Genomic DNA, 15,807 nt, shown 5'->3' with positions numbered 1-15,807 from the left:
ATGCATGCGTCAAGTTTATATGTATACGCAAGTTATTCACAAGTGTATATGCATTCATTACTAACATAATATGTATTGGTATGGATTTCATATTAGTGTGCACGTGTATTTCATATATATATTTTGAACATCCAATAGTATACATGTATATGCGAGTAATTTATAGGTGTATATGCACGTGTTTTATGCAACCTGGTCTCATAAAAATTCGTACCTCTGCGCACTTTTTGTGCGACACCGTTTTACGTACCTTGCTGCACGTTTCGACACAGTTTGAAATACAAATGTCTACTGAGTGGCGCTAAAACACAGGTTCAATATCTGAACCCTGGCACGTTTTTATTATGTAGATATTGGTACGTATTGCTATTTTTTTATTACGTTGCTTTAGATACGTATTGCGGCGCTTCAGAATTCAAATATCCGGGGACTGTCGCTAAAGGTTAATGCTCTATCGTGTTGGAAATATGCCCTACACCAAATCCAGCCCTAAACCTACCCGATAGTGTTAACAAATGCAAAACTGATATAAAAATGTATTAGCTGATGCAACTGTGCCATTTGAACTTTCTTTTATGCAGATTTTAACTGCTTTGTCGAACCGTAGTTATACAGGATTTGAACCGGTGCTTCTCGTCTCCTAAGTCCGTCTCCGTACTCCGTGAGCTACCGAACAAACTTGTCATGTATGAAAACCCATAGATACGAAGCTGGATGTGTGTGATGGTAACGCTTCAAAAGCATCGGTTTTCAAATCTCCCAGCATATTAATATTGTTTTGAAGTCATAGCATGATATTCTTCAAGTAATTGTGCGAAAATTATGCTTTATTAATCGCAACTCTGTAAATTTGTGTGAAAGTGTTCATTTATTTTGGAAACTGCAGTGATATGTACTTATTGGTACGTATTTCATGTCACGCTAAAAAGTGCACCAAGGTACGTAAATCCTATGAGACCAGGTAGGTTTTATGTTTGTATTGATAAGCGAAGTTTGATTTAAATCCTACGTGGCGCCTCATACTGAACTGTTCATCCTTACCACATTACCAAACTGACAAACACATCTTACCAGCAAACACACTCTCATTCACATCTTTCTCTGAGGCAGAAGTCTCTAAACTCATCCTTTACAATCATCCTACTACTTGTCTGCTTGATCCTATTCCATCTCATCTCCTTCAAGACATTTCTTCTTCAACTGTGCCTGCACTCACTCACATCATTAACACATCCTTCATATTGTTTCTTTCCCTCAGCATATAAACAGGTTCGTATATCCCCACTACATAAGAAACCCCCTCCTAACCCAGCAATTTTTAGAAAACTACAGACCAGTATCCCTTCTTCCATTCATTGCAAAAACACTTGAATGAGTTGTGTTCAACCGAGTCTCTGCCTTTCTCACACAGGAAATCCTCCTGGACAGCAACCAGTCTGGCTTCAGAAGTGGACATTGAACTGAAACTGCCTTGCTCTCAGTTGTTGTAGCCCTAATAAAGGCAAGAGTGGCTTCCAAATCTTCATTACTGATCTTGCTGGATCTGTCCGCTGCTTTTGACATGGTTAACCATCTCCTGTCAACCCTATTGGCAAAATGCATCTCAAAAACTGCACCCCAGTGGTTCCAGTACCTCTCAGGTAGTTCCTTCAAGGTATGTCACAACATCTAGCTACTGGGGTACCTCAAGGCTCAGTTCTTGGACCACTTCTCTTCTCTGACTACATGGCATCACTAGGTTCTGTTATTCAGAAACATGGCTTTTCATATCACGGCTATGCTGAGGACACTCAGCTCTACCTCTCATTCCATCCTGATGATCCAACGATAGCTGCTCGCATCTCAGCATGTCTAACACATAGTTCTGGCTGGGTGAAGGACCATCACCTTAAACTCAATGCCAAGACAGAACTGCTTGTGTTGACAGCAAACCAAACACTTTACTTTACTTTTACTTTTAGTCATTTAGCAGACGCCTTTATCCAAAGCGACTTACAAATAAGAAAAAGTAACTAATACTAAAAAAGTTAAAACTCTATAAATACAATATATACAAAAACATGTAAGAAAATAAAGAAATTAAATAAAAATGACAAGTGCATACAACAACATTTCAAAAGTACACATTTAAATGAAAACAGAAAATAAAGTTAAAAACAAATCAAATACTAAAACAAGAAAAGGTATGCGTATAATGATTCTAACGTAACACTAAGCCAAACACCAAAAAAACAACTCCATGTGTATGTACAGCCACACATATACACACACACACACACACACATAAATAACTTCAATATATATATTTATATTATTTCATTTCCATTTAGTATGTTGAAGTACTAAAATAATTCAAATTAAATAAAACTAAAACTTAATTAAAAACCTTTGCACACATAATAAAAAAACTAATAAAATGACAACATTACTACAACTAAAACTAAAATAGATAACAAATACAAATCAAACTGCATTAGTTTATCAGTAATCCTAAAAATAACACTGAGCCAAACACACATGCTAAAAAAACAGCAATAACTTACTTACACATAGTAAGAAATGGTTATAAAAACTGAAACAGAAGTGAAACAAGTAGTAGGAAAGAGGAAAAATAAAAATACTTATACATATTCTTTGCTGGTTTCCCTGTCCAGTGGAGTCGCATGGTAGAGTCGATGGTCTTTATACTCTTCGGTCTTCACACGAGGAGGCCTTCACACAACAGCTACCATGGTAAACTAAGCTTTTTTTATACCCGTCTAACAAAATACTAATCCAATTCAGCTGAACACACTTTCCTGTTAATCACAACAAATGGCCAAGCAAGCGCCGGACACTGACAAGGGACGCGATACAGTATGAGACCAAACGCAATTTCAGCACGTCTCCACACAGTAAACACTTAATCACAATTTCACCATCCAGCTTGGTGCATCAACCATAACTCCTTCAAAAACAGCCAGGAAACTTTGAGTTTTGATTGATGATCAGCTGAATTTCTCAGACCACATTGCTAAAACTGCCCGGTCATGCAGATTTGCTTTATACAACCTTAGGAAAATCAGGCCCTTTCTCATGATACACAACTCCTTGTTCAAACTCTTGTTCTGTCCAGGCTTCACTATTGCAGTGCTCTATTGACAGGTCGTCCAGCTAGTTCTATCAAACTTCTACAATTAATCCAGAATGTGGCTGCAAGAGTATTTTTTAACAAGCCAAAAAGAGCACATGTCAAACCTCATGAATTTGCACTGGCTACCAATAGCCCAACTCGATCTGAGCAGCTGAGTATTCAACCATCTTCAAGAATTGGCTAAAAAAAACATCTCTTCCGTCTAGTGTTGTCAAAAGACCCGGTACTTCGGTACCAAGTTGGTACTAAAAAAATGAAAACGTCACGGTACCAGGTTTTTTTAAGTACCGGTGGTACCAAGTACCCGGTCGACCCGGTTCTTGACGCGTACGGCCCTATGATTTCCGCGATGCAGAAAACGCGGACGGAATCTCGGAATCCAGTTATAAAAACGGAGTTTACAGTTTAGCACGGAATGTCACGGAATTTGTCAAAGTTTGGATGAATTAATCAAAAGTAGGTCGTCACACTTTAATCAAATCGCGACATGGACTAGTATCTGTAAATATTAAGCCGCAAAAGTCGATTCAGATATGAATCCCGCATGTTCTGCGAGTCTCTGTGTGTGTGAATGAATGAATGAATGGCAGAGACGCGCGTTTTTTTTTTGTTTTTTTTGACACTGAAGCGTGCGACGCTCGCGGTGATTTCAGCATCTGCCGTCTCAATGAAGACATAAATACATAAACAACATCTACAGAACTGCTCTGAGAGTCACTTCACGAGCATTCTACCGTTCCATTTGAGTAAAACCAGCTTCATATCATATAGCTACACACAGAAATGTAATGGTATTCACGGCAACCCGTCAAAATAAAAGTTTATCTTAAAGACATTGTGCCAAAAATATATTACTATTATTTAGTAGAATGTATGTGATACTATTACTACTGTTGATAAAAAAATATATATTTTTAAAGAAATAATCACACAATATTTCTTCCATATTTTAATTTTAATAGTAAATCCCCTTTATTTACCCCAAAAATAAAATGTTTAAATTTCATTAATTAAAAGACAAATTAAATTTGGGTGAAACTTTACTGTTTACTGTTTTTCATACTTTGATTACTATGAAAAACTTGAAACACAATTTAAATAAGTATGAAGAATGGCATTGATTTTTGTAAATTTTATTTTTGTTTGACTATTATTAAAAATAGTGTGTTTTTAATTAGCATGTGGTACCGAAATTGGTACCGAGAACCGTGGATTTTCACTGGTATCGGTACCGAATACTGAAATTTTGGTACCGTGACAACACTTAACCCTCTAACACTAGCGTTCTCTATTATTTTTATATTATTTCGAATCGTTCTTTTTTTTAATTTATTTTAAAAAAATTGACCACTAAGTTTTTTTATTACAAAAAAAAAAAAAAATTTGCAACGTGTACTGCGTTAGACTAACCGATATATATGCCTAATAAATCAGTGGTTCCCAAACCTGGTACTCAATGTCTCCCTAATCAAAAACACCTGACTCTGCTAAAGTGAACTGAATGTTAATCATGGCCTACAACAAAAGTTTGATTAATAATATCACATTATGTTTTGTGGTAAATGTAACAGTGAGTGATGAAATATGGACAGTAATATCACTAAATTATTTAATATTCTAATGAATGAATAAAACTTAAAAACTTAAAAAACTCTGTAATACACCCAGGTCTCTGTCAGAAAATAAATTTAAGTATTAATCTGCCCCTTACCACATGTGTACAGTTCATTTTCTCACTAAGCAGGAGGCTTTGAGCCTGCAAATTCTGAGTCTTACAATAATGCAGAAGTATACAACAACAACAACAAAAATCATTATACTTATTGATTGTCTGATAAATCACAGTGTGTTTATAAGGCATTATTCTTTGTAAAGCAGAATGATTTGCATTGTATAGAAGTGAAAAATGTATACTGTCTGTATTTTTTAAAAGTTGCATTTAGATTTGATATAATTAATTAATAATCACATAAATGATATACAGTATCTTCAGGAATGCCATTTACTCAAAGGATTTCTTGTAATATAATGTCTATAGTCATTCAAAAACATCTAAACTTTCATGAGTATCTGATTAACCAGTGTCTGACGCTGATGTCTGCACTCTTTTCTTCTGTTGAAGATTTCTGGATCTGATGTCATAAATCAGCACAGAAACAGTAGCCACGCCCACTAGAGCAGAAAGAGCCAATCGGATCACAGCTTCAGTAGAACCACAACAGCAGACACAGTGTTCTGAGAGAAGAATGAGCCACTTAAAAAAATGAAATATGATCAATTTAGTTTGTGGGAGAATATAGTGCTGCTGACATACCTTCACATGTGTGACAGAGTTTGCTGATGTTCAGATGTGTGGTCTGGTTTCTGATGGGATTATTGAGCACACAGCTGTAGGTGTTTTTATCCTGATATTCCACCTCCAGAGGTAGAGAGAGACTGATGCTGAGATCAGACACACTGATGCTGGACAATAAACTGTTTCCTTTGTACCAGGAGAGAGTCACATGACTCACATTCACCACTGAACACAGCAATTTACAATTCTGATACAAGCTCAGAATAGAGCAGTCTCTGCTGATGAGAGGAACAGACAGACGAGCTGAAAAATATTGGAGGATAAATCAAATTCAAAAGAGCTGTGATATTTGTTAGTTCATTGATTCATAAGAAACCAGTCTTACAAAATTTTAGTTAATAGGCTACTGTAAACACTCTCAAAAATTGGCATTGATGGTTCCATGAAGAACATTTCAAATCCATCGAACCTTTTAATTCCATAAAATATTCTTTATAATAGAAAAAAAAAAAACTAAACAAAAAAACGTTCTGTAGGTTATAAAAACGTTCTTCACACTAAGAAAAAAAGTGGTGCAACAGCCAGCAAAGACGGAATCCAGCAGTGTAAATGAAAGTATTCTGCATGTATGTATTTTGCCTCTTGAAAAAAGCTTAAATTATGGTTTCTAGTTTAAATTCTGACTCCATAAAAATTGTAAACTGACTACAATTTTTACACTTGTTCAAATTTTACAATATTATTGATTAATAACAGATCATAAGATTAGTTGTGATTTAATTTAGATCTTTGATTATTCTGGAGATCTCTTAATTTCAGTTATTAATTCATTAGGGGCTAGTGTTGCACAGAGTCTCACATTGGCAACCGTGGAACTCATGGTCACAAACTTCCACAAACCAGTTCTGAGTTTAGTCAGAGGGTGCAGTGAAACTAATACCTCAGCTGCCACAAGCTCACTCATACAAAAGAGTAGTTTCCTTAGTCACATTGCTGCAACTAAATCAGTGATAAATAAAATGAAAAGGTCCTACATGATGTGCTACATGCTCAATTCATTAAGCCTTCAGTTTTCCCTACCCTGGATGCAGATTTAGCTTTATCTACTTTTCATAATGATTTCAGAAGAATCCAGAATAAATCAAAATTAACATTTAACCATAAAACACAAACACAATTAAGAATAATATTTATCAAAATAATTCAAAGAGTCAGTATACCTGGTAATAGAGAGACACACTGAATTGTGTGGGAAGTTCTTCTTACAGATACTTCCCTGGAAATTTTGCCAATTCTCTTTAAATACCCAAATCAAACATAATCAAAAAAAAAATCTTTTTTTTAAATCATGAATTCAACATAAAAAAAAACTTTGCAGTATGAGGTGACCTGTAAGCCACATCTAAACTAGGGTAGAAAACAACATCTGGCAAAGATCTTATCGAGGCCACAACTTTTTCCAAGCACATTTTACCAATTCCAAACCACATCAATCTTTATAATTAGCATTAATTTTGTATTTAATCATTAATGAGTGATACATAATTGTCCATGAAGGCAGGAAGAGAAAAACTCATTATATTCAAGTGTGCAGAATTATTAGGCATGTTTTCTTTTACTAATAAAATGAGCCAAAAAAAGAGGTTTAACTCAGACTGAAATGTAAAAAATAATAAAATCCCCATGGGAAATATTTAAAAATAATGCAATACAGAAATTGCAAAGTTAAGACATGACCATTGGACAGCAAAATGCTCATGGGTTAGCGGAGTCAGAAAAAAAAAAAAACAGGCAGAGAAGGAAAGACACGTTAACTGCAAAAGTATCAAGAATTAATGTGAAGAATTAGGTGTAAAATCATCAGGAAACATTTAGTCTCCAGCGCCACCATTTTCCAGAACTGCAACCTTCCTGGAGTCTCCAGAATTGTAAGGTGTCAGGTTCTCAGAGACTTTGCTTGGGTAAAAAATCCTAAAAATGACCCTCACTTAATAAGAATAAGATGCTGAAGTATTGTGAAATAAATTAAGTCTATTTTTTATAGACTTTATGGACGGATAAGTTGAGAGAGGCTCTTGAAGGACCAGCATCACATCCTCTTGTACCATTTTTTGAAGAATTTATCTTCAAGAATCTGCCAGTAAGTTTTAGGAGCTCATTTTTATTCCATCTCCTATCCTGAAAAGTCTGTCTTGCAGAATTGACAAAAAATTAGCTCCTAAAACTTCTTCAAACTGTGGTACAAGAGGATGTGGTGCTGGTCCTTCAAGAGCCACTCTCAACTTATCTGTCCATAAAGCCTATAAAAAATTTGTCTTCATGTATTTCACAACACTTCAGTATTGTTACGGAAGGACTCGGACACAAAGGGTAAAAGGTGAAACAGCAAAGCTGCGTTTATTTTTTGCAGGTGAGACACACTATAGGTGGAAGGGTGAGTAAGAGATGAGCTCTCTCGGCAGGTCTGAGGATGGGGTGAAGGAATGACGGATGAACTTCTTTTCCACAGCGTGACACGGCGATGAGACTGGTGAATCCACTCACTTCACTGGAGGGAAAACTAGAGACACGGAGACACTAGGAGGAAGGGACACAGAAGGTAAGGCAGACAGGTAAGGCAATGCTTTTCTTGGAAGGATATAGGTCTTTGGTCTTGAGCAATCACAATGTCGGAGTCCGTGTAGTAATGAACGAGATCGGACAGTGAAGTGAGTGTGAGAGGAGCTTTTGTAGTGAGGGAAGATGATGAGGTGATTGGGTGCAGGTGTGCGTGATCAGAACTCTGGTGAGGTGGATCGCTGTGATTGGTGGAGTGAAGGGCCTGACTGAGCTGTGACAAGTATGTTATTATTATTAAGTGAGGATCATTTTTAGGATTTTTTACCCAAGCAAAGTCTCTGAGAACCTGACACCTTGTAATTCTGGAGACTCCAGGAAGGTTGCAGTTCTGGAAAATGGTGGCGCTGGAGACTAAATGGTTCCTGATGGTTTTACACCTAATTCTTCACATTAATTCTTGATACTTTTGCAGTTAACGTGTCTTTTCTTCTCCGCCTTTCTTTTTTTTTTTTTTTTTTTTCTGACTCCGCTAACCCAGTGCATTTTGCTGTCCAATGGTCATGTCTTAACTTTGCAATTTCTGTATTGCATTATTTTTAAATATTTCTTATGGGTATTTAATAATTTTTGACATTTCAGTCTGAGTTAAACCTCTTTTTTGTCTAATTTTATTAGTAAAATAAAACATGCCTAATAATTCTGCACACTTGAATATAATGAGTTTTTCTCTTCCAGCCTTCATGGACAATTATATATCACTCATAAATGATTAAATACAAAATTAATAGTAGTTATTAAGATTTAAGTGGTTTCGAATTGATAACATGTGCTTGGAGGAAAAAAAAAATATCATCAGAATATCAACATGCCTAATAATTATGCACGCGGTATATATTAGAACTTATTAACCAAAATTATTAAACATTAGTATTTTCACTAACTAAAAAATGGTTTTGAGTTATTTCCATCTTTTGCTGTAGTGTGTCAGTAGAAAATATCAGTTTACATTTTCAAACACTCTTATTAATTGTAATAATCCAGTGAGATTTTTGTTTGCACAAGGAGTCTGAAACAGCCAGTGCTCACACAGCGATCTGATCTGATCATCATCAGTCTGTCTGGAATGACATGAAGAAACAGAACAAACTGAGACAGACTACATCCAGAACTGTGACAACGTCTCCAAGATGCTTCAAGAAACCTACCTGCAAAGCTACAATAATGTTAAAAGTTTTAGGCACTTGTGTAAAAATGCTGTAAAATGAGGATGCTGTCAAAAATCATGCCGTATATTTTCTTTATCAATTAACTTCTATTAACAAAATTAAATCAACATTTGGTGTGAGCATCCTTTGCATTTAAAGCAGCTTTTGCCCTCGGTGCACTTGTGCATTGTTTCTCAGGTAGCTTTGCAGGTAAGTTTTCTTGAAGCATCTTGGAGACGTTGCCACAGTTCTTCTGGATTTAGTCTGTCTTGAGTTTTATCTGTTTCTTCATGTCATTCCAGACAGACTGGATGATGATCAGATCAGATCTCTGTGTGGAGCACTGGATTTTGTCAGACAAAAATCTCACTGGATTATTACAATTAATGGCAAAATGAATGTTTGTAAAGTAAAGTGATATTTTCTACTGACACACTACCACAAAAGATATAAATGACTGACTTAAAACCATTTTTTAGCTGCTGAAAATACTAGTGTTCTAATCATTTTGGCCACCACGGTATAACAAGTCAAGTAATTATCTACTCACCATAGACAGTAAGATTGAATGTGTTGAGCGTTGTCCCTGTTTCAGTGCTGGTTATTTTATAAAGTCCAGAGTCTGTGGTTCTGGTGTTCATGATGCTCAGAGATCCAGTCTGATGATCCAGCTTCAGTCTGTCTCTGAGTCTCTCAGCAGCACTGTTATTATAAAACCTGCTCTTATTCTCCTTCATGTTGATTTTAGCTATGGGAATGTCTCCAAACCTCCACTGGATCGGATCATACTGCAGTATTTCAGTAACATCAGTCCTCAGAGTGACAGGATCTCCCTCCGTCACGGACTCTGGTGCTAACTTTACTGCATCAACACCAAACACACCTGATGAACAAATAGGAGTATTTACTCAAAATTTGGAGATTTACCAGATTTGGGGTTTTTGTCATTTTGAAATAATTATTTTCATGCTGCACGGAAATATTTGAGTAGGTTTAGTCTGATAAAACTAATACTTACCAAGCAGACTCCGTGAGAACAAACAGAAGAAAATAAATGCATCAAACATTTTCTTCAGTATTTCTCCAAACAGTTTCACAACAAAAATGTTATAACAATCAGGTTCTGACAACTTTTGAAAATGTTGATTGGGCTGCTGGTCTATAATGAAGTGTTTTAGTGAAACTGCAGTGAGTGTGAATAAAATCATTCCGTAGCCCCTCCCACACAGGCTGACCTTTTAGTTTAACAGCAGTTTAATACTGACTTTTGTCCTGCCAACATATTAATAATTTTACTTAGTTTCCTTTTTCGGAACAGAATTAGTCTTATTATTTAATTTCTTTAGTTTCTTTATATTGATAATGTGATAAAGTTTTATATATATATATATATATATATATATATATTCCCTGATTATCAGCTTGATTGATTTGAATTTATGACAGTTTGATAAACAAGAAGGTAAAAGTAGCCTAACTTACACTTTAGATGCATATTGTCTCTTTTTGCTCCTTAAACAAAAATAGATCAAAACAGTCACAGCAGAACCACAGTAAAAGCTAACCCACATAAACCCTACCTCCATCAAAATAAAAAAAACAAGGTTTAACTTTTGAAAGCAAATCAATATAAATAAATAAGATTGCTATTGTCTTGGAATTAAGATACTGACTTGGGAAGCCGTTCAGTGTTGAGTTCTTTTCAGTGGCTTTGTGTTATACTCTGGGGACCCACTGTATGTCTTGATTCTGACACACTCAGTTTAGTTCATGAATCTTCTAATTTAAGGGCTACTGGTCTAGAGGTTCATAATTGTTTTAATAATGGAAAATGTTTAAATATTTTTTATAAAGAGTTCACATTCGTTGTTCTTCTATCTGTAGATCAAACTATGTAATTTTGAGGAGTCATATACACTCTGTGAAGGGAGGAGCTGCTGGAGGAGTTTATTCAACACTCACTGCAGAGCTTCATTAAATCACTTTACCACAGACCGATATGAAGCTTAATTCTGTTTCAATCATCTCAAAAGTGTCAGGACCCAGTTATTATCACAGTCCTGTTGTGAATCTGTTTTGCAAACTGCTGAAGAAAATGTTTATTTTCACATATTTGTGCTTGTGGAGTCTGGCTGGTGAGTATTTTATGTCTTCCGTTATGTTGATATTACCATTTGTCCACAAAACATAATTCTGTTATTTGTTAGTCCATCATAATTTTGCCTCATATATTTTCCAGCTGCATCAGACCAATATACTCAAATTGCAATTTAGCCCAGAGTAAAGAATTGTTTTGCCATTACAATTTTTTAATAATTTCAAAAAGACTAAAACTGTCAAAAGATGTTTTATTGAGTAAATACTCCTATTTGTTCATCAGGTGTGTTTGGTGTTGATGCAGTAAAGTTAGCACCAGAGTCCGTGACGGAGGGAGATCCTGTCACTCTGAGGACTGATGTTACTGAAATACTGCAGTATGATCCGATCCAGTGGAGGTTTGGAGACATTCTCATAGCTAAAATCAACATGAAGGAGAATAAGAGCAGGTTTTATAATAACAGTGCTGCTGAGAGACTCAGAGACAGACTGAAGCTGGATCATCAGACTGGATCTCTGAGCATCATGAACACCAGAACCACAGACTCTGGACTTTATAAAATAACCAGCACTGAAACAGGGACAACGCTCAACACATTCAATCTTACTGTCTATGGTGAGTAAAAAAAAAAAACATTTTTCACACTCTTACAAATTGAATTTCTCTACTAAAAATGTCCAACAAATTATACTAAGTATGCTCTTTGTACAAATATCTGCATTTGTTCTTTTAAAAATTGTTATATATAAAAATGTCTAAAGTACATATACATCATCACAAGAGAATTCACAGAACATAACACTTTATTTTAAGGTGTCCATAATACAGAGTAATTACCTAGTTAAGTACTTAGTAGTAGCTGTTGTACTTACATGAAACAAAATGTACTAACCATACTAGTAAGTGTACTAGTAGCTGTGTAATAGACATGTAGGTCTGTTACATACGTGTAACATAGCTGCTTATTACATGTACATAATTACAAACTGTAATTACAGGCTGTTCCATAACTTAGTTACATGGTAAATATTTTGTTTCATCTAAGTACAACAGCTACTACTAAGTACTTAATTAGGTAATTACTCGGATTTATGACACCTTAAAATAAAGTGTTACAGAATTCTGTCATTTTTGTCTCTTTTCTCAAAGTCATGAGCATTTCCATCACATCTAAAAAAAATATATTGTTTGATCTTGTGATGGAAATTACATTTTATACATTTTTCCCCCAATACATTTTTTTGTAATACTTTTTACTTAATACTGATTATTTAATTCCCTATTAAACATGAATTATTTATAAATGTTGAGAAAGAGGTTTAGATCAAGACTGTAATTGACATTTGTGAGTAATGAACTCAACACATCAAATATTGACAAATAAAACATCTCTCTTACTGTTAATTATTTATTCTCTTTTCCAGCTCATCTGCCTGTTCCTGTCATCAGCAGTAACACTTCAGAAAATTCATCCTCATCTTCATCTTCATCATCATCATCATCATCATCAGGATCATCAGTGTCCAGTTGTGTGTTTCTGTGTTCAGTGGTGAATGTGGGTCATGTGACTCTCTCCTGGTACAAAGGAAACAGTTTATTGTCCAGCATCAGTGTGTCTGATCTCAGCAGAAGTGTTTCTTTATCGCTGGAGTGTCTGGATGATTCCTACAGCTGTGTGGTGAGCAATCCCATCAGCAACCAGACGAAACATCTCAACAACACTGAGATCTGTCAGCCATGTTCAGGTATATCTGTGATAATATTTAGTGTTTATGTACAAATTCTCTCACACTAACGACCATCTGCTTCAGACCCTCCAGATTCTGTATCTCTGATAGTGTTGATCTCTGCTGCTGCTGCTGGATCTCTGTTGATCGTAGCTGCTGTCGGGATCTTCTGCATCTGCAGGAAACACAGAAAAACAGACCAAGAAGGCAAGAATTGTCTATTTTTACCTAATGTGTGTGTGTGTGTGTGTGTGTGTGTGTGTGTGTGTGTGTGTAATGTAAAACAATGTTCAATATTAGTTCATTGAGTTTATTGTTTCTGTTATATTTTGTTACAGTTCAGACCCGTGATAGAGAGATCACTTACGCTGATCCCACATTTTACAAAAGACATAAATCGGTAAGAGAACATATTTCTGTCTTTGATGTTTCTGTATTATTTCAGCAGTGATTCAGATTTAGATGTGTGTTTAATGATTTACAAACACAAGCACCACAACAGACATTTTAGTGTCTTTTTGTCTTCTACTCTGATACATTCATATTGGGTCGCATTCAGAGGCATTACAATAATATCATGTTACAAACTCTTATATGTCATCTAAGACACATCTATTCCCCTAAAAATGTGAAATTGCTGCAAATTAAAATTAATGAATATATTTAATCAAACAAAGAAAAAGAGAAATACTGAAATATTCCCTCCATCTGTAGCAACACAATCTCACGGCAATTCGTAAGTAAATTATGTCCTGGTGAATTGATAGGTAATTTGTATATATTTGTACAATCTCATTTATCTGCTTACACCCCAGTAATGGGAATGTTTATACGTGGACCTTCATGCTTATATTCTTGTAATAATGGTAGGTTTTTGTATGATTCACACCATATAAATTCATATGAAGTCGTAACATCATTACTCCAGACTTCTTGGAACCTGGTTTGAAGAAAATAGCAGATTTCTGCTGATATGAGTGTTACTGTATGTGCAAAAATTGATAAAGAATGGTCCGTTTGTAGATCAGCAAATAAAGCAAAACGCGTTTTATTTAAAAATGCTTCTTTTAGCCTATATTTAAAACTACATAAAAAAAGAGAGAGAGATATAGACGTAGATTTTAGAGTATTCTTGTCAGAAAGAGGACGTGAATAAGTTCATTATAAATAAGTCAGTGAACGTGCATGTGTGTTTTCTTTCAGAGTGCTACAGAGCAGGATAATGTGGTGTACGCAGGAGTCTCAAGACGTTGATCAACTCTTGATCAAAATGTGATTCTGTTTTTGGATTATTAACTTTTTACATCCCAAATTGGCCTACAGAGACAGGAGACAGAATCACATGCTCTTTGTGAATACAAATATATGCCTGTTAAATATCATTATGTCATAGTTACACATACTTGAAAAAATAAAGATTGCAAAAGGTAGTTTTCACGTTATCACTCTATTGAATAAGCGTTATCAGTGGATATCAGCTTATAGATATAGGCCAGAAGAGGTCTGCTGCGCCTACTGGTAGGCTCAGAAGGTTGTTATCATTTATCCACATGGTTAATCCCCACACGCATGTATGAAGGTGAATTTACCACTGGAGTACCAGCAGGGGCGATCGTTTCCCCAATGCCAACAACTGCACACGGACCAAAGACCAGCGAAATAGCGCATTAAAAGATGGATTTAGATGACTTCAGGACACATATACAGGTACAGTCTCATAAAATACTCCATGTTCCGTGTTTATGAATGAAGTTATTAATTTAAAATTTGCCTATGGTGGGAAAGGGATCATGTAACAAGTCCACACATTTACCGTATTGTTACCATAGTAACTGTTGCTCGACCATGTCATGTGTAGTCGATGCACAGTAACCACAAAATATACCATGCTTCTACCTTTTCCGTAGTTTTACTGTGGTATTTGTATTTAAAGCACAATAACTTACATATTTACTATAAGTTTACCTCAGTAACCGTAGTTTTACTGTGGTATTTGTATTTAAAGCACAATAACTTACATATTTACTATAAGTTTACCTCAGTAACCGTAGTTTTACTGTGGTATTTGTAGTTAAAGCACAATAACTTACATATTTACTATGAGTTTACCTCAGTAACCGTAGTTTTACTGTGGTATTTGTATTTAAAGCACAATAACTTACATATTTACTATAAGTTTACCTCAGTAACTGTTGTAAACCTATGTCTTCTAAAGTTTAGGCAACTCAGAAGTGAAGACCAGGAGACTTCGGGTTGTATCTTCAGCAGGATTCTTTTATTGAGAACACAAGCTGTCGGTAGCTGTAGTCATCGAAAATCTAACTAAAAGCAGTGATACATTGTAGTTTTAAATACATTTAGGGGGCAGTGCTTAGGAGTGAAAACAAAGCACCTGGGTGACGACCTTTAAGCATGCAAATGAGGTATTCAGGTATAGAATCCTGCCCCATTTAACCACTCCTAATCTAATCAGCCTAACTGCCCAAAGATTGGGGCAGGGGCATCAAGAGCAATTACAAACAAAAGGCAAGAGTCTCCGTCGTCTGGCTCATTAGACTTACAATAAGAGAACAGGAACTGGCAGGGACCTCTTGAATCGTTCATCTGATGTCATCATCTTCACCATAAATGCTAAATACAATGTATATAACTTCTTCAGTTTGTACACTATTACATTGGAATCTAAATTAAACATTTAAATAAATTTGTAATCCCACAATTCCCCCTTTGAGAGTTCTAATAACTCTCACAAAATACAAATTTAGACACTTAAGAGTTTATTCTTGTAA

General features: G+C 35.5%; 2 protein-coding genes across 2 annotated transcripts; one reads left to right on the top strand and one right to left on the bottom strand.

The window, feature by feature from the left end:
• Window positions 1-5,207: 5,207 nt before the first annotated feature.
• Window positions 5,208-10,260, bottom strand: LOC131531084 (SLAM family member 5-like). The gene is made up of 4 exons (XM_058761631.1): window positions 10,212-10,260; window positions 9,744-10,076; window positions 5,448-5,732; window positions 5,208-5,368 (listed from the first exon to the last, which is right to left on the bottom strand). The coding sequence occupies exons 1-4, from the start codon at window positions 10,258-10,260 to the stop codon at window positions 5,208-5,210; spliced, it is 828 nt and encodes a 275-aa protein (XP_058617614.1).
• A 932-nt stretch (window positions 10,261-11,192) lies between these two features.
• LOC131531083 (SLAM family member 9-like) lies at window positions 11,193-15,068 on the top strand. The gene is made up of 6 exons (XM_058761629.1): window positions 11,193-11,328; window positions 11,574-11,906; window positions 12,716-13,036; window positions 13,103-13,225; window positions 13,357-13,418; window positions 14,222-15,068. Exons 1-6 carry the CDS (start codon window positions 11,193-11,195, stop codon window positions 14,270-14,272), a joined length of 1,026 nt encoding a protein of 341 aa, XP_058617612.1. The 3' UTR covers window positions 14,273-15,068.
• Window positions 15,069-15,807: the final 739 nt, after the last annotated feature.

Source organism: Onychostoma macrolepis, chromosome 22, assembly GCF_012432095.1.
Source record: "Onychostoma macrolepis isolate SWU-2019 chromosome 22, ASM1243209v1, whole genome shotgun sequence".
NCBI classification, from domain to species: domain Eukaryota; kingdom Metazoa; phylum Chordata; class Actinopteri; order Cypriniformes; family Cyprinidae; genus Onychostoma; species Onychostoma macrolepis.
This window is presented reverse-complemented; position numbering and strand designations above follow the sequence as displayed.